The sequence below is a fragment of the Neoarius graeffei genome, chromosome 11 (genome assembly GCF_027579695.1).
Source record: "Neoarius graeffei isolate fNeoGra1 chromosome 11, fNeoGra1.pri, whole genome shotgun sequence".
In the NCBI taxonomy this organism is placed as follows: domain Eukaryota; kingdom Metazoa; phylum Chordata; class Actinopteri; order Siluriformes; family Ariidae; genus Neoarius; species Neoarius graeffei.
Window position 1 is genome coordinate 62,819,478 of NC_083579.1, and position 26,812 is coordinate 62,846,289.

A 26,812-nucleotide genomic window follows, 5' to 3' on the forward strand; every position below is an offset into this window, starting at 1 on the left:
ACTACAACAAACGTCTGTCCGCTGTGCTTGCAAACAAAGGCTTTGCCACCAAGTATTAAGTGCTTTTGGCTAGAGGGATCAAATACTTACTTCCCTCAATGAAATACAAATCAATTAAAATATATTCTTTAAAGTTATTTTCTGGATTTTCGTTTTGATGTTCTGTCTCTCCATGTTAGAATACATCTACCATTAAAAGTATAGAATGATCATGTCTTTATTAGTGGGCAAACCAACAAAATCAGCAAGGGATCAAATACTTTTTACTCTCACTGTAGGTATAAAATAAGTGCTACCGGGTGAGGTTTGTTCCACCTGGCAACACATATCAGATTCAAGTGTGATTAGGAAAAAAGACTTGTAAACAACCACAATTAAGGTACCGGACATTTTAGATTTCATATATTTAAAGCAGCACGCAGTAAAGCAATTCTGGGTGTGTACTGGATATTACACTGTTTTACATAAACTATTGTATATAAATTTAAGCACAGATCAGTCTTCATGCAATAACGAAGCAGGAAAGCATCTGGAGAAAACTGTTGACATCTATATCTAGTTGGCATCACCGATGACAAAAGGTTGTACAATTTTACTGGCATGGATGGGTGTGTATTCAGTCATGCGGTTCAGCTTATTTCCAATAAACATAAACCAGAAGAGTTAATAAAAAGAATCTTGAAACTGTATAGGATCACAAAGTAATTTTTAATGCAAAACTGCAACACAGATTTTGAAGCTAATGGTTTATTGCGTAAATAATCAGTACTCTCAAAGACCATGTGATTCCCTGCACAATGACAGCAAAGAAAAGATGAAGACCTCCTTATGTTAAATCCTGACTCTGTAAAAAGAACATCCTGCTAGATGTCTTATTTTATTTACAAAACGCATCACATTTCACTTAAAAAAAAAAAAAAATCATCTGAATGAATGAGTGGTCCATAAAATCTTAAGTACCAGCTAAATTATAGCTGCATATGAAAAATATAGACCAAATGAGTGCTGCTGAAACTGAAGGTCCAGGAACAAACATTAACATGGTACATCACCGCTGTTGAACGAGTAAAAACACTCCAAAGCTTTAACTGCATTTTGTTTATAGATTACAGTGTAGATACAGCCATGGTGGAGTCCCAGATCACATTCAGAACTTCTCTGAAAGCAAGGTTTCCTTCTCCAGGAGAAGATCAGCAAACCTCTGCTGCAGTTCCTTCTCTCTGTCCTGTTGCCTTTGCACATCTTCTCTCAGAGCCTGAAAAAACAAGCAGCGTCATTCTACTTGTATTCTGTTCATACTCTCGAGTTCCGAATAATAGCGCAGTTGGGAATAAGAGTGTAGGGTGGCAAAATGGGCAAAAATTAATAAGAGTGTAGGGTGGAAATAAGCATGCAGGCCGGAAAATTCTCGAGTTTCGAATAATAGTGCAGTTGGGAATAAGAGTATAGGATGGCACATTAGGACAAATATAATAAGCGATAAGCACACTTGTAGTCTAGAAAATTATGCTGAACAGATCTTGGAGACCAAATATCAATTCAGTAAACAGACAAATCATATCATGGCTGTCAAAATTTCTTGTTCGTGTTCTTTTTATCTAAAACAAAAAGAATATCTGGATACTAGTAGAGTACTTTTGCTTGAGAAACTCAAGTATGCAAATTGCTTTAATTTACCTTTATTTAAGGTCTTAAAACATCAAAATTCTAATTTAAAAATGTCAAAATTCTATTACAGAGGAAGACTTTATTGCACCATTTGAATCCAGCAGGTGAAAGAGCATGAACCGTTAAGTCTTCATCCAGCAATATTGAACCGCTGGCATAAGTACTTAATTACTTGAAAAAATTGCATTGTAATTCACTTCTATGCTATTATATCTCAAGAATATGCTACCTTATGGAACTGGATGGGTGAAATTCATGTCAATTTTCGGTGGATTGAAATCGATCATAGATACCGTTGTTTACCACCGGCAGTGTTGTTGGTGCATTGGCGGTGCTTCGTTGTGTCTGCGCATGTGCGTAGTGAGTCGTCTGTGTTCAGGCGTTATTTTCGTTCATTCGTCACACGTGTTTGTATTGACAAATAGAATAAGCGTGTAGGCCCGAATAAGACCGTGCAGGCGGGAATTTTTCGCAAAAATAAATAGCCGTGCATGCACGGTTATTCGGAACTCGAGAGTATCTAATACGCTCAAATAGCCCAAGAGCATTAGCTCAAAATTGAGTCCAACCCGGAACAAATTAGTAACAAGCTGAATTTTTCAGAATATGTTCAGAATACCCTTAGGAATAACATACTAAAAGTCTCCGGCAATCCACCTTGTGCTCTCTGAGAAATTCAAGATGGCGTCCAAAATGGCCGCCGACTGGAGATTTTTCAATATCTCAGGGATAAAACATAATATAAATGCAATTAAAATGTTAAATTCTATGTTCTCTCATACAAGCAATGCAAATTCACCATTGTCACGCTGTTAAAATTAAAATTAACCAAGATTACAAGGTCATTAATGTGGAAATTACATGGAATTTGATGGTTGACATGATTGACAGATTAGCTTAGTAGGCTACCTACATACATGAACATAATGTAAGACAACAATTAGACATCAATTTCCTTAATGTTTAGTGCATCTTTAAGCTTTGATAAAATATTAAAGGGAAATTAAATTTGAGAACTCTATCTTCTAAAACTACAATGGCAAGCTGTTTCAGTACACTTCTTCAACATTCCGGCGACTTTCATGACAAAAAGGTCTGCCTCAATAAAAGCTCTTGCTTATAAACAATGAGTAGACTTAAACACTTCTCAGTGCCTCAGTTGTAATGCTTGGACCTTTGTTGTACCATCGATGAAGTAGGGAATTTATTCAAGCTTGTTTAAGGGTGGAAAAAAATTAATCTTTGAGTTTCTAGCGGCAGTCTTTACTACTAGCAATGCCAGTGTGTTCGGACAAAAAAAAATGACTAAACTCAGCATGACCTTTTAAAAATGACTGAACTCAGCATGACCTTTTAACATGCCATTTTTCATTTTACACCACCAATTTACTTTAATTAATATTAATGAAAATAAGTGCTCCAACCCCTAGTAATTGTGTTTGTTGTTTTGTGAACAGAATAGGATGATACGGAGTGAACGAGTAACCAATGGATCCACACTCTATAATCGGTAGTGTACATTAAATAGCACATGTATAGATTTACAATTATAAGTCTGTAATTATTAGTCCTAAACATTAAGAACTGAAGCCATTTCAAAAACATACGAGATATCTTCATGATACCATAACGATTATTTTGTCATAACAGTCATTGTTATTTCTTCTTGGATGTGAATTTATGGGCCAGGGCATTTCAAGATTGATACTTGATTCAAGGATCGGACTGGATGAAACCTACACACATTCATAGTACTGTGCACATTCATAAATGTGAACTGGTGAAGTGCCAAACATATGACAATCTAACCAGACATGGCAAGTGAACACATTATACACAAATATATTGTTATAATAATGTGTACGTTGTTATTATATAATGTTAATACACAATGTAATTAATACACACATGTTGGAATTTACTCTCCTACCCTACAAAACACATATTCTGACCTTTTAATTGCATTAATATTTTGTTTTGGGCCTGAGATATGGGCAGATCTCCATTTGGCGGCCATTTTGGACGCCATCTTGAATTTCTCAGAGAGCACAAGGGGGATTTCCGGGGACTTTTAGTACATTATTCCTAAAGGTATTCTGAACATATTCTGAAATTTTCAGCTTGTTATTAATTTGTTCTGGGTATAACCCTATTACTCCTGGGCTAAAACACGGGACCAGAAGTTGAAACAACTACATTCAAAAATTCATTAAATTATCTCAAGTTAATTTATGTTATGTTCTACTACAGCCGGCTTGTCTGAGTCACCTCCTGTCTGCGTGGGATGGCCAGGTCCTCCTGTTTCTTCAGCTCCTGGAAGGTATGCAATTCCATGTGGGCCTGCTCCACCTGGTCCCACAGGTCACTGAGCTGCTTTATCAGACCCATGGCCCGAGACTGGTATCCCCCCAAAAGAATCTTCATCTTCTTCTCCATCTTAGCTGCCCGTTTAGCTTCTGTCGTCATGTGCCCTCTGTTGATCTACGTCACATCAAATAATGGCAGAGCAAAGCTTAGGCTAGTCTCCAAATCAGTTGTCAAGCTTGCATTACAGAATTTGTGAAATGACTTTTCATATTAACGTGACATATCTTATGTAAATCCATCTGATATTGTACCTGCATTTTGTTAAGACAGCGTAACCATAATATACAACCTATTTTACATTAGTTATACTACAAGATCTAATTTATCAGCTACACTTTGATTATTAATCTTATAATATGCAGAGAAATCATTTTTAATGATTCAATACATGTGAAATGCAAATGAACAGGCAAATTTAAGAACAATTCGAGCAGGAAATGTCACCAAAAAGCCCACTGTTAAATGTACATGTAATAATTTAAGCGCACTCTCACAAGATAAGCATTGGCTCATTTTAGAAGAAAAAAAAAAACATTTAATTTGACACTAGTGTCTTAAGCTGGTTACCTACGACTACTTGTGATCGGATTTTTTTGATTAGGCCCACACCTGGACAAGTCACCATTCTTAAGGCCAATTTATGCTGACAACCCAGTCCTCGCAGATGGCGTCGCAGATAGCGTCTGCGTAGCCCCCCCCCACCTTTGCAGACGCTCTGCGCGCACCTCCCAAAAATTGTGACCACCACAGAAGCCTCGCAGACAGCGTCACAGACAAGAGGGCTCTGATTGGTCCACTCTACATCCGCTGTACACGCACTTCCGCTTCCCTACTTTCCCGGTTTGGTTTGTTTTCACGACCGCCATTTTTAAAAACACGAGTGAAGATGGAGCAGCACGAAGAGCGGTTGATCGAGGAAGTGAGGAAGTACGTACATCTATACGACTCCAGTTCTAGTCATTATAAGTAACCGGAGGATAAACACTCCACTAACCACACCCACCAACTACTCCTAGCCATTTCGCAACTTCGCGCCCCCTTGCGTTGTGGCGGTGAATAACATCGCGCACGCCTATTACTCCCCGCTCAACGATAAATTACAACTGTCTGCGAAAAGCTATCTGCGAAAGCCTTGTCGCAAGAGCATGCAGAGGCCCTTACACTCACAGAGCAGTTTATTAGGAACACAGTAATACCGGGTAAGGTCTCCCTTTACTCCCAAAACGGCATCAATACTTTGTGGCACGGATTACACACTTCTTTGAGATTCCGGTCCATGCTGACATGATTGCAACACACAATTCCTGCAGATTTTCAGGTGCACTTTCATGCGCCGAATCTCCTGTTGTACCACATCCCAGAGGTGCTCTATTGGATTCAGATCCGGTGACTGGGAAGGCCACTGAACTCATCGTCATGTTCATGAAACCAGTTTGAGACGACTTTGAGACATGGTGCATCATCATCATGCTGAAAGTAGCCATTAAAAGATGGTAAATTGGGACCACGAAGGGATGGACATGGTCAGCAACAATACTCAAACAGGCTGTGGTGGTTGGTATTAACAGATCGAAAGTGTGCCAAGAGAACATTCCTCACAGCATTACACCACCACCACCAGCCTGGACTGTTGACACAAGGCAGGTTGTGCTCATGGATTCATTTCTCGTGCCCTACTCTCTGTGTGCCTCAGCAGAAATTGAGCTTCATCAGACCAGGCTAAGTTTTTCCAATCTTCAACTGTCCAGTTTTGATGAGCCTGTGACCCCGCAGCTTTCTGTTCTTGACTGATATTAGTGGAACCCTATGTGGTCTGAAGTGTTGTGCATTCCGAGATGCTTTTCTGCTCACCATAACTGTACAGAGTGGTTATCCGAGTTACTGTAGCCTTTCTGTCAACTCAAACCAGTCTGGGGTGGGTTTCCCAAAAGCATCATAGCACTAAGATCATCGTTAAATGGTAGCGCGAGCATCACAATGAATACTCTCTCTCCTAGTTAAGATGCTCTTAGCGTTAAGAGGCATTCAGGAAACCCACCCCTGGTTATTCTCTTTTGACCTCTCTCAATAAGAAGCAGTTTCTGTCTGCAGAACTGTGACTCACTGGATGTTTTTATGCCTCCGCCACCTTAAGGTGCAGGAGGCATCATGCTTTCGGGTTGTCCGTCTGTCCGTCCCGAAACCTTCTGAACACGATATCTCAAAGGCTAATGAAAGGAATTTCACCAAACTTTCACCATTTGTGCGCTTTGGGACAAACATGAACTGATTAGATTTTGAGGTTAAAAGGTCTAAGGTCAAGGTCACTGTGAGGTCAAATGTCTGTCCGAAAACCTTGTGAACACAATATCTCCAAGGCAAATGAAAGGAATTTCACCAAACTTTCACCATTTGTGCATTTGGGGACAAACATGAACCGATTAGATTTTATACATGTTCGAAATAAAATAAATTCATTCATTCAATTCATTTTGAGGTTAAAAGGTCACAGGTCAAGATTACTGTGAGGTCAAATGTCCATCCCCAAATCACAACTTAATAAGGCGTGTAGTCTACCAGGCGGAGGCATCCCCATCGACGCCGTTGGCGTTGAGTTCTATCTAGTTTCTTTATTGCACCATTCTGTGTAAACTCTACAGACTATTGTGCACGAAAATCCCAGGAGACCAGCAGTTATAGAAATACTCAACTCAGCCAGTCTGTCACCAACAATCATGTCACAGTCAAAATCAACAAGATCACATTTTTTTTTTCCTTTGCACTGTTGCCACATGATTCTCTCTAATACGAGCCAATATTAGCGCCTTGGTAAAAAATAACTATTTACAAACATGGGGGGTTTTTAATACTGCTTATGTAATACTATATGACATTACTTTTAAACATTACAACTCATTTTGCAATGTTGGTCTTTATATATTATATAGGGCTTGGAAGGAATAAGTTTAAAGTTTGGGAGTGTGCATGCAGTTGTCGGATACTGTTAAAAGGACCATTTTTAGACCGTTGGACAGAATAGCTGTATTAAAAAGGTCAGAAAAGAAGGAAATAAATCTCCAGGCATGAGCCTGATACTCCTGTCTGCTGTGCATGTTTTAGAAACACAATGTAACGCTACAATACACCCACACGGTTATTTGATATTTGACAGTATATTTGAGTTTACAGCCCTGTGGTGAAGTTAATTAGAGCTGTGTTTGTCAGGCAATCTTTAAACTCTGACAGCCCCACCCGCACTCTTGCTACACAATGACTAAATTTATGTAGTCAACGCAACTCTCTTTTTTTTTTTTAAATATCTGCATCCCTCACTTTTCATTTGCATGAATATTAAAAGCACATAAGTGGCTACACAGTCAGATGACAGTATATCATCCAATTTGGCTAGTATTTCTGGGTCTGGTTTTGAAGTGACATCAGGTTGCTTTTGGCAGTTTTAGCAAGTCTACCACTGACAACTTGCAATAATTGAACATGAGATGCGTGCAAACGCCAGGTGTGAAAGGTTAGCTGCCTCAGGTGGTGCTTACATTAGACCGTATCAGCGGATCATCAGATTAACGTTTTTAAAACGATTCGCGTGCACACAGCAACGCCAATACACGGATACGCTCGGCTCCGCAGGCATCCTGCGCTCCAAATCACTCCGCCCTGAACAGCGAGTGCCCTCTGGAGGGTGCGCACTCCGGCCCTGCGCAGCTCATAGAGTGCGCGAGTGAAGCACACGAGCAGTGATTCGGGACAAATAGCAGGAAGTGAAGTTTGCGCCGTTTTTCAGCAGTCGCGTCACATGACCAACGTGGCATGACCAACGCCAGCGAATCAGGAAGGTGGATGTCACAGTGACGTTGTCCAATGACGACGTCAGCTAGAGCTCAGCACTGCGTATCCTCGTTCCTCAATGTTTACACAGCACCAGATCAGATACGTACTGGGTTGAATACGTGGGCCCTGGCGGATTCAAACTGTTCCGCCTGTGGAGTCGTTTCCCGGCGTTTTAATGTGCACGGACAGTGCATCCGCGATGAAAACGATACGGATACGGTCTAATGTAAACACCACCTCAGTTGTCCACTTGTGATCTAATCACTAAAGACCGACGTTAACATCCAGTCTGCACAGCATCCAGGCTTTGTTTACTCGGTGTGGTTGAGCCAGTGGGTAAGGTGAAAGTGTGCTGCTGTTTATGGACCCTGCCACAGATATCACCCTGAACCCTTCGAAAACTCCACTACTCGAAGCCACTTCTGAGACCTGTTAATAAATGTGGAATGCAGCTGCTGTTAACATAAATCCTGTTGATTCTCTGAATGAAGGGAGTGCAGCAGTGCTTAGCCCTCTACTCCCTCCCCCACTCCTGTGAGCGTGCTGCTGTGTGAATAGGCTCCAAGTTTCCGCCCATGTTTCAGCCAAGAAATATGAAACAAATGCACGCTTTGTGAGACAGGGGTTGCCTTGATTAACTGAAACTTTGCACCTATACCAGCCTTAAAACTGAAGCCAATGGACTGCCCTTTTTATCTGCATCACAATTAGTGTTGACACTCAAAACTTTTTTCTTTTTTAAATCTAGTCACATTTTTATCTTCAAATTCATGAACTTCGACTTCAGGACTGTTTTATTTCTTAAGTGATGTAGTAATAAGAAATAAAACCTTAAAGTGCCATTCCACCATTGGATGTATTTTTTTGGCATAAAATACAATATATTTTATGACAACATGACTAGACAGAGAAATCTTTTAGCTTCAAAATGATATATCAAACATAATTTTTTGACAACGACAAGTATATTAATTTTGCGACCAAAGTCACCTACCCTTTTAATTTCCGCGCGGTAGTGAAACGTGATGTCATCGGCAGGTTCCCCTTCTTGTGTACCACGTCACATGTGACGTGGCACAGATTATCAGCAATGGCGGATAGAACGCGATTGTCAGCTTCGGAAAAGAAGCGAAGGAAAATAGCAAGTGATGCCCAAAGGAGACGGTCGATGGTGAATATCGGCACAGCAATCGACAAGTGGAAACCGCGTTCTATCCGCCATCACTGATAATCTGTGCCCCGTCACACGTGACGTGGTACACAAGAAGGGGAACCTGCCGATGACATCACTTTTCACTACCGCGCGGAAATTAAAAGGGTAGGTGACTTTGGTCGCAAAATTAATACACTTGTCGTTGTCAAAAAATTATGTTTGATATATCATTTTGAAGCTAAAAGATTTCTCTGTCTAGTCATGTTGTCATAAAATATATTGTATTTTATGCCAAAGAATACATCCAATGGTGGAATGGCACTTTAAGCACTAAGGACATTTTAAATGAACCAATATATTAACTGCCTCCTATGTTCTGATTCAGAGAATAATTAACGGCATTACTTTTAGAATGATTTGATTTAGTATTTATTACTTAATAATAACAGCTTAATTGCCTCCACAGAAACCTAAAGGACAGAAAAAGTGAAACATTTTGATTGTAAACAGTGACCTCTAGATACAGATTAAAGGCCAATTATAAGTAGCCAGTGCCACCTGCTGTAATGCGCAGGAACTACAAAAGATTAAAAAAAAGACAAATTTCATTTTGCTATACCTCCAGTTTCTTTTCCAGGGACTCAATCCTGTCCTTTTTGCTGGCCAGATTGGCTCTGGTGTATCGGCTCTGTCCGGGCAGGTACAGCACCTGGCTATAACACTCCTCCCAAACTTGATTGTAGGCCTCAATGGAAAGTTCACCATGACTCATGCCATGCTTCACAACCTCCATCTCCTGCCGCAGCAGCTCTTTAGCCTGACATTCGTATATAGTGTGCCATTAATTAATTCAGCTATTCATTGAAATCATGGACAGGTTGCATCAAAGAACTGTTACTTTTAAATCTGTGTAAAAAATTTTTTTTAAATAAAACAAGTTAAGAGCACACAAAGCTGACCTTTTTAAGGTCCTCCTCTGCCACTTTTTCATAGGGCGATTTCTCCAGGTAGGCAATGTGCTCGATGTTGGTAGAACCTGAGCCTGCTCCTTTACCTTTCTTAGCCAGAACTTCTGTATATGGGTGGTGCAGACTGTCATAGTGGATCATGGTGATCATCTCTTTCTTTATGAGTTCCTCTGCCTGCTGCAGCTCTGTGAGAGGAGGCTCCACATTTAGAGGCCTCAGAATGGTCTCATTTACCTGATCACAGAAACACACTCGTCATTACAACGCACACTATGGCACACATTTGACTGACTCATCAGGGCACGCTTAAGACAACGGAGCTGAAATGAAAAAGGTCAAATTGAGAATTTATTTGTTAAACTCTGAAACATGATTAGGATTTGGATTACAGTTTCGTATTGATCACAGAAGACAGATCACCTCTGAGGGCCTGGGTAAATTCCTCTGCACTGCTATATGTCTCTGCCTCAGCTCTTTCTCTCGCTCAGCTTCTCTGGCTGCCTGCAATAAACACCATGTAATAACAGCAATCATCAATGGACTACTATTAGGCTTGACACGAGCACAGAATCTATACACTCTGGTGCAGGGATACACTGTACACCTTATGTAGTACATACACATTTGTGTGTGAGATATATATCACTTACACACGCTGTATATTAGTGCAAGCCATTTGATATTTAGTCACATTAAAAATGTCAGGTGAAAAACAAATATTATATATATATATATGGGCCTCGGTCAGTACTTTCAAGATCTTGGTCACAGTATTTCACCATATGGACCGACCGTAAGCTGGTAAATAATACATTTATTTTTTTCTTTACCACATTCTAACAGAAAATGAGAAAGGGAAAGAAAGGGAGAGAAAGGGAAAACCAAGCCGAGCCGCCATTTTGAATCCTCATTCACGGCTGTGATGCAAATTGCTTCCTCCTCGGTATACAAGTGCACTTCCATGGCAGGAAAAAAAAAAAAACATTTTGCCGCCTATGTAGTCCCCTATTTATACAAATAGGAGTCATTCAGGATTCAGCCATGTTTTTGCTCAACCAAAGTTATACAGTATTATGACCTTTATATTGCATAAATAAAGCCATTTGGTGAAACTTTGAAGAAGAGTTTGTACGGGTTTAAAGTTTTTACCGAACGTAATATTATGTATTAGGATAACATGGTCCAAAATAGGCCTCAATAACTAATGAGATCAAACTGTTAGCAAGTTAGAGGTTTTTAGCTTTCTCCTGAAATGTTCTCTTTTATTTCTTCTTCCTCAGGGTAGTAAAACTCGCTTTCGCTGTGAACACTGTCGTTATCGCTATCCATGCTGTAAAATTAATGCTATTTTGAATCCTCATTCACGGCTGTAATGCAAATTGCTTCCTCCTCGGTATACAAGTGCACTTCCATGACAGGAAAAAAACTACATTTTGCCACCTATGTAGTCCCCTATTTATACAAATAGGAGTCATTCAGGATTCAGCCATGTTTTTGCTCGGCGTTAGCAAGTTAGAGGTTTTTGGCTTTCTCCTGAAATGTTTTCTTTTATTTCTTCTTCCTCAGGGTAGTAAAACTCGCTTTCGCTGTGAACACTGTCGTTATCGCTATCCATACTGTAAAATTAATGCTATTATGCTGAGAAATGCTGGCAAAAATTTATAAGATTTTTGATAATCTTATAAATAAATCTTATTTAAAAAAAAAAAAAAAGATAAATGTTCACAAAAATTGCTACTATGTTTGTTGCTGTTGTGAACGAGCGAGTCGCCAGAGGTCCGTAACTAGGGTCCGTACCGTAGGACACGGATCCGCTCGCCAGCCAATCAGAGCGCAGGATTTATACCGCGAAAAAAATAAATAAAAAGTATTTTTGCCTTTATATATTTAAGTTTGCAAATATGTCTGTACTGAAACCACTGATACAAGTACAAATGGTTTATTTAAAAAAAAAAAAAAAAAATACACTACTGCGTGACATGTTTTGCACTTTGATCTACTCCATGGCAATAATGGAGTAATGGCAGTAATCAAAATTAAGTTTTTTTTTTCTGAAATTATATTTCATTATTTTAGATCTCGAACCACTAATGCTACAAACTGAAATAATGTTTGAATTAAATAACGCATTTTTTTTTTAAATAAACACAATTAGTAGCAGAGGGAGTGAAATCCCTGACCTGTTTACAGAACTCAATATCAGCTGCATCCTCCACAAAGCTCTCGTCCACCTCTGGCTCTTCCAACTCTCTCTCAGCATTCTCAGGCAGCACTATCTCAAAGTCGTTCTTGGGCAGTGGAAGAGACATTAGCCCCAACTTCAGCTGCTCGCGAGACTCCCGTTGCTGGAAAATATACACCACAGATTAACACACTGCAGGAAGATATATGAAAAAAAACCAGGATGAAGATGATGAAAAAGAGGATTAAAGTGAAAAAGAGGATTCTTCTCCTGTGGCCTTTTCTACACACCAGGTGTTTGGCGTAAGTTGGATCTGTGTAATCCACCACACCATCCTCAGCATTGATGTTAAGTTTGTCCCGCAGGGGTGTGCGACCTGGGGTCACTCCTATCGAAGGCTTCGGGGTCATACCACTATGAGGGGTCAAACCCTCGGCACCGTGACTTGGGGTTCTGCCAAAATATTTAATATTTTAAAGATCATGTTTTTAAGGAATTCATTGGTTGATGTGTTTTGCACTCATCAATCTGAGCTTACTAAATAAAATATTCACTTTGGACAATACCTGAAAGGTGTAGAGAGCACAGTGTTGGGGGTCTGGATCACCTGCCTCTGTGGGGTGACCCCAGAGAAGTCACTCTCATGCAAAGGTGTGTTTAGACCACCCTTCAGAGGGGTGTCCACATTAGTAAGTGCCATCAGATTCTGGGCTTCCTAGAGCGAGTGTAAAAGAAATACATGATTAGCTCAGATAGCACGAAATTACGATCAAATAGGTTTTAACATGACATGGATTTGATTTGATAAACTGAAAAACAAAAACAGTGAGAGACCTGTAGAATCTTGTCTTGTGCTGCAGGTGTCTGCGGTGTGCGCAGGGCCATGCTGTTATTGGTGACATTGTACTCGGAAAGCAGAGCACTGGAAGCGGAGTTTGTGATTCCAGACTCTTCGGCAGTTTGGCGAGCGATTTCACTGGCCTGGCCGAGTTTCACCACTTCCTCCAGTTCACCATCAGATATCTGACCAAGACAGAATCAAGTATATAAATCTGTATAACCAGATGATATGTACATCATCCTCCACAGAAGAATATACGACTGGTTACCTGTGGTGCAGGCAGCACTAGCTTGCTCCTTTTTTTAGTGAACTCTGACACCCCACTAGTCTGCAAAATGGCAGAGGGGAGGTCGGACTCTTTCTTCTTCTTCATCTTCTGTTTATCCTTCTTACGCTCACGCTCTTCTTTCTCACTACGGCAATCCATAAAAATGTCATTCAGTTAAAGCGGTGCAAATTAAAATCAACAATCTACAAGATTCATATATCAGACCCACTTCTCTTGTACATTTGAATTCAATATACACGTTCTGAAAGGGGTTCCTCTTGTTAGGTGTTTATGACTCAAGCGATCAATGGATCTATGAAAAAACGAGTTTAATTATATATTTTATATGTTGTCTAATAGTATACTACGTTCAACCTTTGACTCATAATAAGAGTATGAAAGTCGTTATTAAAAAATACATTTAAAACCATAAAAAACAATACCTGCAATCTCTCTGATAAGAGTACTGCAAAAATTATATTGAAACAAGTGTTGCCAGGCAAAACAAACCTCGCCCGGCAGCACTTATTTTATACCTATATGTTGATAATGGTAATATTTCTCAATCATGAGCTGTCAGATTATACAGGGATGTAATTTGGGGCTGGTGAAATTATCTGAAAATTTTAGGCAGGGGTCTGGGGGCCGCAGGCCCCCAGCTGGTCCAGGGCAGCACCCTGGTGGGGGGACAAGGGGGGAAGCCCCCCGAAGCTCCTGGGTTTTGGGGTTTTCTGACTTAAAAATTGTACTAAAATGGCAAGCAAACACACAAGAAAAAACTTGTCATGATTAACAAATTCAAGCCAATTTAATGGTCAACATGCAACTCTGACACACACACTCTCTCTCTCTCACTCGCACACACTCACTCACGCACGCGCGCTCTCTCACTCGCGCTCTCTCACTCGCGCGCGTGCACGCACGCACTCTCACTCGAGCTCTCTCTCTCACTCGCGCTCTCTCACTCGCGCACACACTCTCTCACTCACACGCGCGCGCACGCACTCTCACTCGCGCTCTCTCTCTCTCACTCGCGCTCTCTCTCTTGCTCTCTCTCTCACACTCGCTCTCTCACGGAGGCTGCCATCTTTCAACTCTGTTTGAAGCGAGCTTACGTACAGCTATCTAACAAGCGCATTCATTGGTTGTTACAGAGCGATGGGCCAATCACGTACCTCGTTTCATCTCAATGACGTAATTGCGTAAATGACGTAATTGCGTCAATGAGATGAAACGAGGTACGTGATTGGCCCATCGCTCTGTAACAACCAATGAATGCGCTCGCTTCAAACAAAGAGTTGAAAGATGGCAGCCTCCGTGATCGAGGCGTAAAGATGCAAATCCGAGGCTGCCATCTTTCAAACAAAGTCGGAACGAATAGGATACGAATGTAGATTTGAGGGAAAAATCGGAAACATTTTTTTCTTCAAGTTTTGAGGTGAAAAAAGCGGAATTCCGCGAATTCGCGGAAAAATCACATCCCTGATTATAGTCCTATAAAAATCCATGACCTTGAGTTTGACCTTTCAAGGTCACTCAAGGTCAAAGATCATGGTGCCAAATGAAAGCCCATATAGCACTTCCTATAAGTTGATAAGGGTAAATATCTGTCTACCATCAACTGTTTTCAAGTTACAGCCTTCTGAAAATGCATGACCTTGAGTTTGACCTTTCAAGGTCACTCAAGGTCAAAGATCATGGTGCCAAATGAAAGCCCATATAGCACTTCCTACAAGTTGATAAGGGTAAATATCTGTCTACCATCAACTGTTTTCAAGTTACAGCCTTCTGAAAATGCATGACCTTGAGTTTGACCTTTCAAGGTCACTCAAGGTCAAAGATCATGGTGCTAAATGAAAGCCCATATGGGAGTTCCTATATGCTCATAATAGTAAACATCTGTCTATCGGCAACCATTTTTGAGTTATAATGGAAAATGTTATTTTGACCGAAAGGTTGACCTTTCCGGTGACCTTGACCTGATTACCCCCAAAATGGACCATTGTCCACCTACCCTGAAAATTTGAAGTCAATTGGTGCAACCGTCTAGACGCTAGATTGTTAACAGACAGACACATAAACAAAAACAAACCGCACTGATTACAATACCTCGCCCCGTTTACTCCGTCGCGGGCGAGGTAATTATGTCATATTGCATAACCCTAAAATAACTTTCATTCACGTATGATCTGTAGACACGAGTGTGTTCCTCTCAGTCAGTCACTCACTTTCGCAGCTCTCCATCAAGATGCTGCTGTCGAAGTCTTTTGAAATCAGGCTCGAGTGGATCATATTGCTCCATTGATGTATCGTAAAATCCTGGAGCAGGTTTTTTTTCAAAGGGAATCTCTGCATTGTAGTCCACACCTCGCTTTTTCTTCCTCTTCTTCTGAATATCTATGCCTGCAGCACGCAATTCTCTGCGCTTCTGCAGGGCTGCCAGGCGTCTGAGGGAGGAAGAGAGGATTGGTGCTTAACAAACTACCAGCTGTTCAGCTAAAAATGTTAGTCCCTCTGGATAAAATCTACTGAGTAAATGTGGGAAAAAAATTATTTAATGCATTAAAGCTCAGTACACACTTTTGTCCACCGCGTTTCTACAGCCTTCCAATAATCTCTTATCAGTAAATATATACATATTTATGCACATCCACCATTCATCATCTCACCTCGCCTCCTCTAGCTGTTTCTCCCTGGCTTTCCGCTTAGCCTTTTTTCCTTGTGTGTTTGCTAAACGAGCCCTGGCCTCAGACAGCATCTCTAACTCATCTGCAGGAAAAAGAAAAACAAAGCACTTGATAAACCGTCAGCAAATTAATAAATGGCGCTGTACTTAAAGTGCCATTCCACCATTGGATGTATTCTTTGGCATAAAATACAATATATTTTATGACAACATGACTAGACAGAGAAATCTTTTAGCTTCAAAATGATATATCAAACATAATTTTTTGACAACGACAAGTATATTAATTTTGCGACCAAAGTCACCTACCCTTTTAATTTCCGCGCGGTAGTGAAACGTGATGTCATCAGCAGGTTCCCCTTCTTGTGTACCACGTCACGTGTGACGTGGCACAGATTATCAGCGACGGCGAATAGAACGCGATTTCCACTTGTCGATTGCTGTGCCGATATTCACCATCGACCGTCTCCTTTGGGCATCACTTGCTATTTTCCTTCGCTTCTTTTCCGAAGCTGACAATCGCGTTCTATCCGCCATTGCTGATAATCTGTGCCACGTCACACGTGACGTGGTACACAAGAAGGGGAACCTGCCGATGACATCACGTTTCACTACCGCGCGGAAATTAAAAGGGTAGGTGACTTTGGTCGCAAAATTAATATACTTGTCGTTGTCAAAAAATTATGTTTGATATATCATTTTGAAGCTAAAAGATTTCTCTGTCTAGTCATGTTGTCATAAAATATATTGTATTTTATGCCAAAGAATACATCCAATGGTGGAATGGCACTTTAAGGTCAGACAAAGAAAGAACATTCTCAGAAGTCAGTATGCAAACCTTCATCCATGTCCACGGGGTCTGGCCTGGCTGGCTTGGTTTCAGGGTTTGGGTCGATCTCCCCTGGCTTGAGCTTGCGAGGATCATCGATTGTGTCTTCCTCATTGTCTCTTTGGGCAGCTTTGTCTCTGGGGTCAGAAATAAACAGTTTAAAAAAAAAATTAGTCAAATTTACTTGTAAAACACAAACAAAATAAGGAAGCATGCTTACAGAAGGTATTCATAGTGTTCCAGGCACTGTGCTGCGGTTCTCCCGATGATCGGGGCTATTGTTCTCCACTGTGTGGGCATCAGTTTGGCCAGATGAAGAAGCTTCTCTTCTTCTTCACGTGACCATTCTGTTTTCTTAATGCTGGGATCCAGCCATTCATACCTAGTTGAGGTTAACCAAAGTAGAGTCAACATTTGAGGCATTACATGCAATTCCATCAATCTTGACCTAGAACAACATGGCCAGGTAACAGGCACTGATTCTGTTACACTAGTGGAAACCACAACAAAATAATTTCTAAATCAAAATTATAATCATTTTTGTGTCATTATTGATATTAGTCTGTTTGGCTGGTCACTTGATATGAACAGGTTTAATCCAAACCTCAAGAACTCAAACAAGTACGCTTATAAATAATGCCTACTTGGACCCAAAAGCAAGTTTAACAGAAATGTGTTGTCATGGGAAACCTAAGGAAATAAAAAAAAAGCCAAAATATTATTGTACACACGAGACTAATGTGTGATCATAAAAACAATCGTGTAATTGAAGGGGTGCACTGGTTTTGTTTTTCCTCCAGTTCAAGCTGTCCCTGGATGAAGGATGTTTGTGAACCTGTGGGTTGTACCATAAACAACCAAGAGCAGCACGTATGAAGCATAGAATAAAAAGTCACACTCACCATCGAGCTTTACACTGTTTGGCCGACTTTCTGTGCAGCAGAGAGGCAATACGAGACCACTGATTTTTGCCATATTTCATTACAGCTGCTTTAAGGATCTCATCCTGTTGACAGAATGCAAAAATGGGCAGTTTAACATAAAAGTCAACTAAATACCTAAATGTCTTCATGATCTTAATGGAAAGTGGGTGCATTTAAAACCCTGGGGACTGAGTTAAGCATGGCAAAACTAACAATGTGCACATCTTCAAGCTAGAAAGTTAATGTTACTTATACTGGGTCCAGAAACCTTTTATGCACTTAAAAGTTTTTTTTTTTTTTTTAATTCTCCATCTACCCAGGTAGCTGGGTCCAAAGATCCGTGGATCTCAAAAGGTGTGTCTGAGGCACTTGTGTGTTCATGAAGCACAGCCAGCTGGTCTGAAATTTTCCTTTAAAGGAGAACTGAAGTCATTTTTAAACTTGCTTTATTTCTTAATTAACGTGTTATTCAATTACATTTTCAGTTTTATTAACCTTATATTGTGACTCGTATTGGCATATTATATTACACTTATCAGCCTTTTTGGTTTTTAGCCACATTGAAATGTAGTTCATATGGTCCACGGCAGGCGTTGCTTATCCACGTGATCTTCGTGGAAGAAGTGAATGAACAGAGAACTGAACGAACAACTGAAAGTCAAATTGTTTCACAACAATCGGCCTTTAAGAAGCAAGAACACAGACGGGTAAGCTGCGACTCTCATTTGGATATAAAACAAAATAAACACGTTGTTTACCTGCATTTAGATTAATACATGTAACTTGTATTGTGTGTTTAAGTTACCGGTATAAGATTATTTAATTTGCTTCAGAATGTGATCGTTTCAGTTCATCTGATTATTTAATTAGCCTTTTACGTTTTATCAGTGAAAATGCATGCATATACATGTATGTTGCATAAGTTATAACACCTATCCTGTTTTAGTGAGAGTCAACCCACAATCAATGAAGTCAAATCAGTCTTAGTTGAGAAAGTCAGTAACGGTATTTCTTACTTTCACCATAAATTTTTATTTATATGACTTTGGTCTATAGCTGTCAAAGGCTTTGGCCTAAAAACCGGTTACCGCTGTGACGTCACGCACTCAGGGCTGGCTGGCTCAGCGGGGCAGCTCGAATACCAACTTTGCCATCTTCAACCTCAGCCTGCAGCTGGGGACAGTGCCCACCCTCTGGAAGACATCATGTATCGTTCCAGTTCCCAAAAAGAAATCGGCCCAGCGAGCTGAACGACTTCCAACCGGTGGCACTCACTTCACATCTGATGAAGACGTTGGCTCTTCCTCAGCCTCCTCAGACCCCAGGTACAGCATGCCTAGGACTGTCTGCAGTTTGCGTACCGGGCAGGTGTTGGTGTGGAAGACGGCATCCTCTACCTGCTACACCGAGCCCACTTGCAGCTGGATAAGGGAAATGGCACAGTGAAGATCCTCTTCTTGGACTTCTCGAGTGCCTTCAACACCATCCAGCCCCTTTTGCTTCAGGACAAACTGAACAGGATGTGAGTGGACCCCTGCCTGGTCATCTGGATCTCCAGCTACCTCACCGACAGGCCGCAGTATGTCAGGCTGAAGGACATCACGTCCGACACTGTGATTAGCAGCACTGGAGCACCCCAGGGCACGGTGCTGGCCCCTCTTCTCTTCACCCTGTACACCGCGGACTTCTGCTACAACTCGGAGCTGTGTCACATTCAGAAGTTTGCCGATGACACAGCCATCGTTGGGTGCATCAGTGACGACAGAGAGGAGAAGTATAGGAGCCTGGTGAGGGACTTTGCTGTGTGGTGCAACAGGAACCATCTGCAGCTCAACACCTCGAAGACCAAGGAGCTGGTCATTGACTTTGGGAGGTCCAGACCAAGGTCATGACCAGTTCTGATCGAGGGAGTCGAGATGGAGGCTGTGGATTCCTACAAGTACCTCAGGCTGTGGCTAAACAGCAAGCTGGACTGGACTTGCAACACCAACCACTTATCCAGGAAGGGACAGAGCAGGCTATACTTCCTTAGGAGGCTGCGGTCCTTTAACATCTGCAGGAAACTCCTGTGGATGTTCTATCAGTCTGTGGTCGCCAGTGTCCCGTTTTACACCGTGGTGTGCTGGAGGGGCAGCACATCCAAGAAGGACACATCCAGGCTGGACAAACTGATCAGGCGGGCCGGCTCTGTGGTCGGCATGAAGCTGGACTTTCTGGTGACGCTGACAGAGAAGACTGTGGACAAACTATTGAATATCATGGACGATGCCAGTCACCCTCTGCACACCGTCATCAGCAACCAGAGGAGCCTGTTCAGTGACAGAATGCTCCTTCCCAAGTGCAGGACGAACAGACTTAAAAACTCCTTTGTCCCTCACGCCATCAGACTGTACAACTCCTCTCTGGGGGCGAGGAGGGGTAACAGGAGGACAGAGGATGGGAAGGAGCAGTAGCCTAGCCCAACAATAAGCAATACCAGACAATGTGCAATATAATGTGCAATATAAAGCGCAATATCTCTCCTGCTGCCCCCCCTTCCCCATATCTTGTTCTTTTTATATGTAAATACTTAATTTAATTTATCTATAAGTTTTTTCTCTATTTATCCTGTATTGATGCTGCTGGAATCTTAATTTCCCTGAGGGAACCCTCCCAAAGGGATCAATAAAGTTCTATCTTATCTAATCTAATCTAATCTAATCTAATCTAATCTAATCTAATCTAATCTAATCTAATCTTATCTTTGCGGTTGATTTTAAAGCAGATACACAGAACCTTTATTTTTAAATACATTTCTGAGTGGATAGTATCTCCACCCTTGACTCTTGTATGCTGCATAAATGGGAATAAAAAATATATATATTTTTGAGAGGTAGTCTTAGTGCTATTTTGCAATTTATGTTTGAAAGTTTTAAGTGAAAGTTTATAAGTGAATTATCTGGAAAGTGATTGATTTTGATCGAGTTTTGAGGTGAAAGATTACTAGCGAGTGTATTTTGGTTGTACTAAAATTTTGCATTCGAGTGAATTTCTTTGTGGAGTATGTTTTGATAGTATGGTAGGATTTATAGTGCCATTTTTACATTTTGTTTGAAAACTTTCAAAGTTTGCAAATTAGCAAATTCCTTTGATGCATTCCGATAGGATTTCTAGTGCTTTTTAAAAATTCTGTTGGAAAGTGTTTAGCGAGAGAGATGCATTTTAGTAGTACTAAGACAGTGCAGTATTTATTTAATTGAGTTGTTACTATTTTGGTTAAATCTTAATAAAATTTATGAGATATTATAGTTCTCTGTATTTTTACATGAGCTTACAGAAGAAAACACATTTGATGCAATCCAATAATGCTTTTATTCACTGTGACTATTTTAAGAAATGGTAAACATTCTTCTAAAGCATCACTCGTGTTATTTTCTGTGGGTCTCTGTATGTAGACAATATTCAGGCATGAGAGTTTTCAGCTCAAAATCTGATTTAAGACTTCCCTTTCATTGTTATTATATTAAAATTCAAGACAAGAGTATTCGGGGTTGTTTTACAATCAGGGTACGCAAGCTAAAAATCACATTTAACACTTATTATCTTCAATATCAAAAGGCTTGACTAAATAAACTTGGTTGTTTATTGTAGCCCTGTGATAGCTCTATTTACCATGCAAAAAAAATTGGTGACAACATTATTTTTGGTGAATGTATGGCAATATATGTCATATTTAGCAAAATTACTCGTGTCATTTAAAAAAAGTGCTTTTTTGACCACAGGTAGCTCCAAAAGGGATGCACTTAAATCATTCTTTATACCATAAAACAAATATTTGGTTCCATATCATTGGAAACATAGTTAAGTTTTAATGTTGAATGCCAGTAAGTTTTCAGACTATTTTGATCAAATTAGTATGTAATTGTAGCCTAGTAAACTAGACCCACCCGTTTAGCGGCCAAAAATATTTTTGCCTCGCGAGTGGGTCTAGCCTCGCACCATATAAACAAAAACACCCCGGGCATCAAATCGTGCCCGCCAATCACAACGCAAGGTTTTTGTTTGGATTCTTTGGGCGGGCTTTTGCAGGAGTGACGACAAAGCTGCGCGACGCTGGACAGGAAAGATGGCTACGGCTAGTGAACAGCGCTCGTTTGACTCCGCTTTGGAATCAGTTTTAGAAGAATTAGACTTGGAGTTTTCGTTGAAACATGAGCAGGAAGAGGCTCTCCGCTCATTCCTTTTCAAGAAGGACGTTTTCGCTGTTTTGCCGACCGGCTATGGTAAAAGTCTGATCTACCAGCTAGCTCCGCTCGTAGCCAAAAGGATGGGGCTCGTTTGTGCAGTACGAAGAATTAATAAACAGCTTTGAAACATTACTTTTTGATTGTTTCTTATTTTCCCGTTATTTTAAATTTAAGGGAAATTATTTCACCAAACACCACTAAATAAAAACTCTCAAAAACAGTTTAAGCAAACCCTTGAAAAACACTTGGAAAAAAAATGAGTGTATGTGGTACAGACTCCAAACTTGTGGTCATTATCTCCAAACTTCTTAATATCTAGAACCTGTTTATTAATTAATACGCATTTTGAAAACTTATTTATTTCAAGGCCTCCCCCACTGCTTTCTGTCGCTCTGACTACGTCACAGTTGCGCTGATTGGTCAGAGCGTTGGCCTACACACACAGACAGTTTGAAAGACTATTATTATTATTCCTCCCACCCCCTTCGGAAATGTCTACGGATCGAGGCCAGACTAAATATTCACATTTAGTCTGGCTTGCCAGGCTAATGTAATTGTGTCAAAAAATGTCCTCTCCGAGACAGCTAATTTTTCAATATAAAATAACATATCTAAAATGATTATTTTCATCCTAAAATGTGGTCAAGATATTGGGACATAAATATTAGAGACAACTAACACAAAGCTTACAGCCTTATATTTAAAAGCACTATGGAAGTAGTGGATTCTGAATTGTCAAAAAAAATGTCCTCTCCGAGAATCACTTCATTTGTTTCTCCCATCTTATAGCAGATTACACAAAACTACCATACACACATGTCAAAAAATTACCTGAAATCTGTTCTTTAACTTGTCCTTCACTTAAAAACTGGTACAAGAACCAGTTTGAATCAATTTGAATTTTGGACCCCTGTGACACAAACTTTGTACCCTAATTGTAAAACAACCCTTATTTCAGATTTTTCACTCTGAGTTCTCTCATGCCTGATACATGAATCCTATAACCTAGAGTAACTGATAGAACAATATCAACAATTCAAAAACTCTTTAATTGTAAAAAATTTCAAATGGTTTGGGATTAACTGGGATCCACTGTTTTTATCGTTTCAATGCATCAGACCCTCGGCCAACTGAAAAGGTCGTTCACGCACTTTTCTCCCCATGAGGATTTTGAAAAGTTGGCAAGTATGGTATAGGTAACTAATAATAATAATAATAAAAAGTTATAAACCTGACTAGTTGAATCATTTGGGTTGTCTCTAAAGTTTAATGACTAAAAAACAAATATTCACATGATATGTCTATCACGGTGTAACTGGTTCAGTGGGTGAAAAGGTGAGGAATAAAAAGCTCCAGTAGTCAATATGATGCTACACGTTTCTCTGTATGGATTCTAACCTGTTCGATTGCACACAAAATAAATCCATTACATCGGAAAGGTTTTAGAAATCTTTCTCTATATACACTACCGTTCAAAAGTTTGGGGTCACCCGGACAATTTTGTGTTTTCCATTAAAAAAGTCACACTTTTATTTACCACCATAAGTTGTAAAATGAATAGAAAATATAGTTAAGACATATTTTTCTGGCCATTTTGAGCATTTAATCGACCCCACAAATGTGATGCTCCATCCAGAAACTCAATCTGCTCAAAGGAAGGTCAGTTTTATAGCTTCTCTAAAGAGCTCAACTGTTTTCAGCTGTGCTAACATGATTGTACAAGGGTTTTCTAATCATCCATTAGCCTTCTGAGGCAATGAGCAAACACATTGTACCATTAGAACACTGGAGTGAGAGTTGCTGGAAATGGGCCTCTATACACCTATGGAGATATTGCACCAAAAACCAGACATTTGCAGCTAGAATAGTCATTTACCACATTAGCAATGCATAGAGTGGATTTCTGATTAGTTTAAAGTGATCTTCATTGAAAAGAACAGTGCTTTTCTTTCAAAAATAAGGACATTTCAAAGTGACCCCAAACTTTTGAACAGTAGTGTATTATATGGATAAATAAATCAATCTTTACACACAAACGCTTCAGATATCGTCAACGTCAGTCAGTATTGTAGTTAGCTAGCTAGCTTAGTAGGCTAGTTATAAAGCTAACGCTTCACTAGCTTGGCTGTAGGACTTGAACTCCTTATTTACACATTTAAAACAACCTGCTAACTAAATATCCATGTCTGTTGTTCTTCAATACATGTTTGAAAACACTAAAGTTGATATTTAGCAGTTAACTTTATCCAGAGTTAGCAATTTTGTTCGGCTGGCTATGCTAACTAGCCAGCTATGTTCCCAGCGTACCTCAGTGTTCCGCCAAACGCCACCTTTAATCATAATTCGCGGCATCTTGACGGTTTAATCCTCACACACCTCCGGAGAAAACTAACTAAAAATAAAAGATAAACAAACTCTGAAGTATAATGTTACGTTTCGTCTCTGAGCAAAGAAATCATGCAAACATGACACGGTTTACAGCGCGCTGTTAGAGAACCAATGGCGTCCTGGTATGGGTTGCCAGATACTGAATAGAAAATCCCTCACTCATGTCTTCAGGCAAACATAATACAGTAGAATCCAACCGATATAGGATTTTGAAGACCGATACCGATTTCGATATTTGAGGATTTAAAAATACGATAATAATAATTTATATAGCGCCATTCTCAAAACCCAAGGTCGCTTTACAATTATGGGGGGGGGGAAAAAGTCCACCGGGGTGGCACGGTGGTGTAGTGGTTAGCACTGTCGCCTCACAGCAAGAAGGTCCGGGTTCGAGCCCGGTGGCCGGTGAGGGCCTTTCTGTGTGGAGTTTGCATGTTCTCCCCGTGGGTTTCCTCCGGGTGCTCCGGTTTCCCCCACAGTCCAAAGACATGCAGGTTAGGTTAACCGGTGACTCTAAATTGACCGTAGGTGTGAATGTGAGTGTGAATGGTTGTTTGTCTCTGTGTCAGCCCTGTGGTGACTTGTCCAGGGTGTACCCCGCCTTTTGCCCGTAGTCAGCTGGGATAGGCTCCAGCTTGCCTGCGACCCTGTAGAACAGGATAAAGCAGCTAGAGATAATGAGATGAGATGAGAAGACATCTTAGAATAAGTTGGTTGCAATCTAGAACTAGATTTAATAATCTGTGGGTGGTAGAAATGGGCAACTGGACTTGCTTGAAGATTCTTGAAAACGTTTCACCTCTCGTCCAAAAGGCTTCCTCAGTTCTGTCTGACTAATAGGGAGTATCAGATATCTGATACTCCCTATTAGTCAGACAGAACTGAGGAAGCCTTTTGGACGAGAGGTGAAACGTTTTCAAGAATCTTCAAGCAAGTCCAGTTGCCCATTTCTACCACCCACAGTTTACTATGACCTGGATGATTGAGAATCTTCACAGACATAGATTTAATAATCTCAGAATTGGTGTTTTGTATTCTTCTAATCGGAAATGCTAGATCATTTCAACTATTTTCAAGATATTTTCACTTGCTAAGATATTTTTTGCATTTCCATAAATGCGACATAAATATGTCTTGACAGAAAGTTTAATCACATCAAAATTTATAAAATCTCATTATCTCTAGCTGCTTTATCCTGTTCTACAGGGTTGCAGGCAAGCTGGAGTCTATCCCAGCTGACTACAGGCGAAAGGCGGGGTACACCCTGGACAAGTCGCCAGGTCATCACAGGGCTGACACATAGACAACCATTCACACTCATACCTATGGTCAATTTAGAGTCACCAGTTAACCTAACCTGCATGTCTTTGGACTGTGGGGGAAACCAGAGCACCCACACGCAAACACAGGGAGAACATGCAAACTCCACACAGAAAGACCCTTGCTGGCTGCAGGGCTCGAACCCGGACCTTCTTGCTGTGAGGCGACAGCGCTAACCACTACACCACCGTGCCGCCCTTTGTTAAACATGTTTTTTGTTTAAAAATCTATTTATTATTAGACCTAGATTATGTGGCGTATCCACCATCCAAGTCCCTGTGGATGAGCTGTTATTATAGAAACAACAATATATTAGAAATAGTGCATTAATATAAACCTCTAGTCTAGGACTACTGTCAGAGATTCAGAGATTATCTGTTAGAGAAAATGAATGCATCACTTTTGCTGGGGGAAGCCATGGCCTGAAGGTTAGAGAAGCAGCCTTGGGTCCAAAGGATTGCTGGTTTGATTCCTGGTACTGGCAGAAAAAAATATGAGTTAACTGAATGATGAACAGCACTTTCCCCTCTCTCTGTATCATGGCTGAAGTGCCCTTGAGCAAGGCACCTAATCCCCAACTGCTCCTCAGGTGCTGTAGCAGAGCTGCCCACTGCTCTGTGTGTGCTCATTGCTTGCTTGCTTGCTTGCTTGCTTGTGTGTGTTTACTGCTTCAGATGGATTAAATGCAGAGGAGGAATTTCACTGTGCTTGAGTGTACATGTGATAAATAAAGGCTTCTTCTTGATTTGAGACTTCAACCATGCTGTGACATAATGCTTATTATCTGTTAGTATTTCAACCAGAGAGAGCTCTCAATCCTATACAGAATGTATGTATCTTGTCATATTCTGTGCTTTCTATTCTATTCTGTCATGATACATTCCATTCTGCTCTATTCTGTCAAATTCCCTTATTTTCTCCTGTGGTATGTCTTTTCGTAACTGTCTAGCCTACTCTGTGTGGAATATGTGTGGTGTTTTGTTGTTTTCTGTTCTATACCACCATAATGCTTTCTATTCTATTCTATTCTATTCCCATCTGTTCCTTTCTATTCTATTCCTTCATAATACATTCTGTTCTATTTTGATATGTCTTTTTTTCTCTTGCGATGTATTCTATTGTATTGTCATGGCTGTCTATTCTGTGGATAATATGTGGAGTGTTTTGT

General features: G+C 40.4%; 1 protein-coding gene across 1 annotated transcript; it reads right to left on the bottom strand.

Moving 5' to 3' along the window:
* Positions 1 to 689: 689 nt before the first annotated feature.
* Positions 690 to 24,447, bottom strand: cdc5l (CDC5 cell division cycle 5-like (S. pombe)). The gene is made up of 16 exons (XM_060934558.1): positions 24,244 to 24,447; positions 17,690 to 17,793; positions 17,008 to 17,169; positions 16,797 to 16,924; positions 15,942 to 16,041; positions 15,501 to 15,719; positions 13,273 to 13,417; positions 12,998 to 13,186; positions 12,730 to 12,878; positions 12,454 to 12,616; positions 12,162 to 12,326; positions 10,402 to 10,482; positions 9,973 to 10,215; positions 9,633 to 9,830; positions 3,937 to 4,149; positions 690 to 1,255 (listed from the first exon to the last, which is right to left on the bottom strand). The coding sequence occupies exons 1-16, from the start codon at positions 24,286 to 24,288 to the stop codon at positions 1,148 to 1,150; spliced, it is 2,412 nt and encodes an 803-aa protein (XP_060790541.1). The 5' UTR covers positions 24,289 to 24,447; the 3' UTR covers positions 690 to 1,147.
* Positions 24,448 to 26,812: the final 2,365 nt, after the last annotated feature.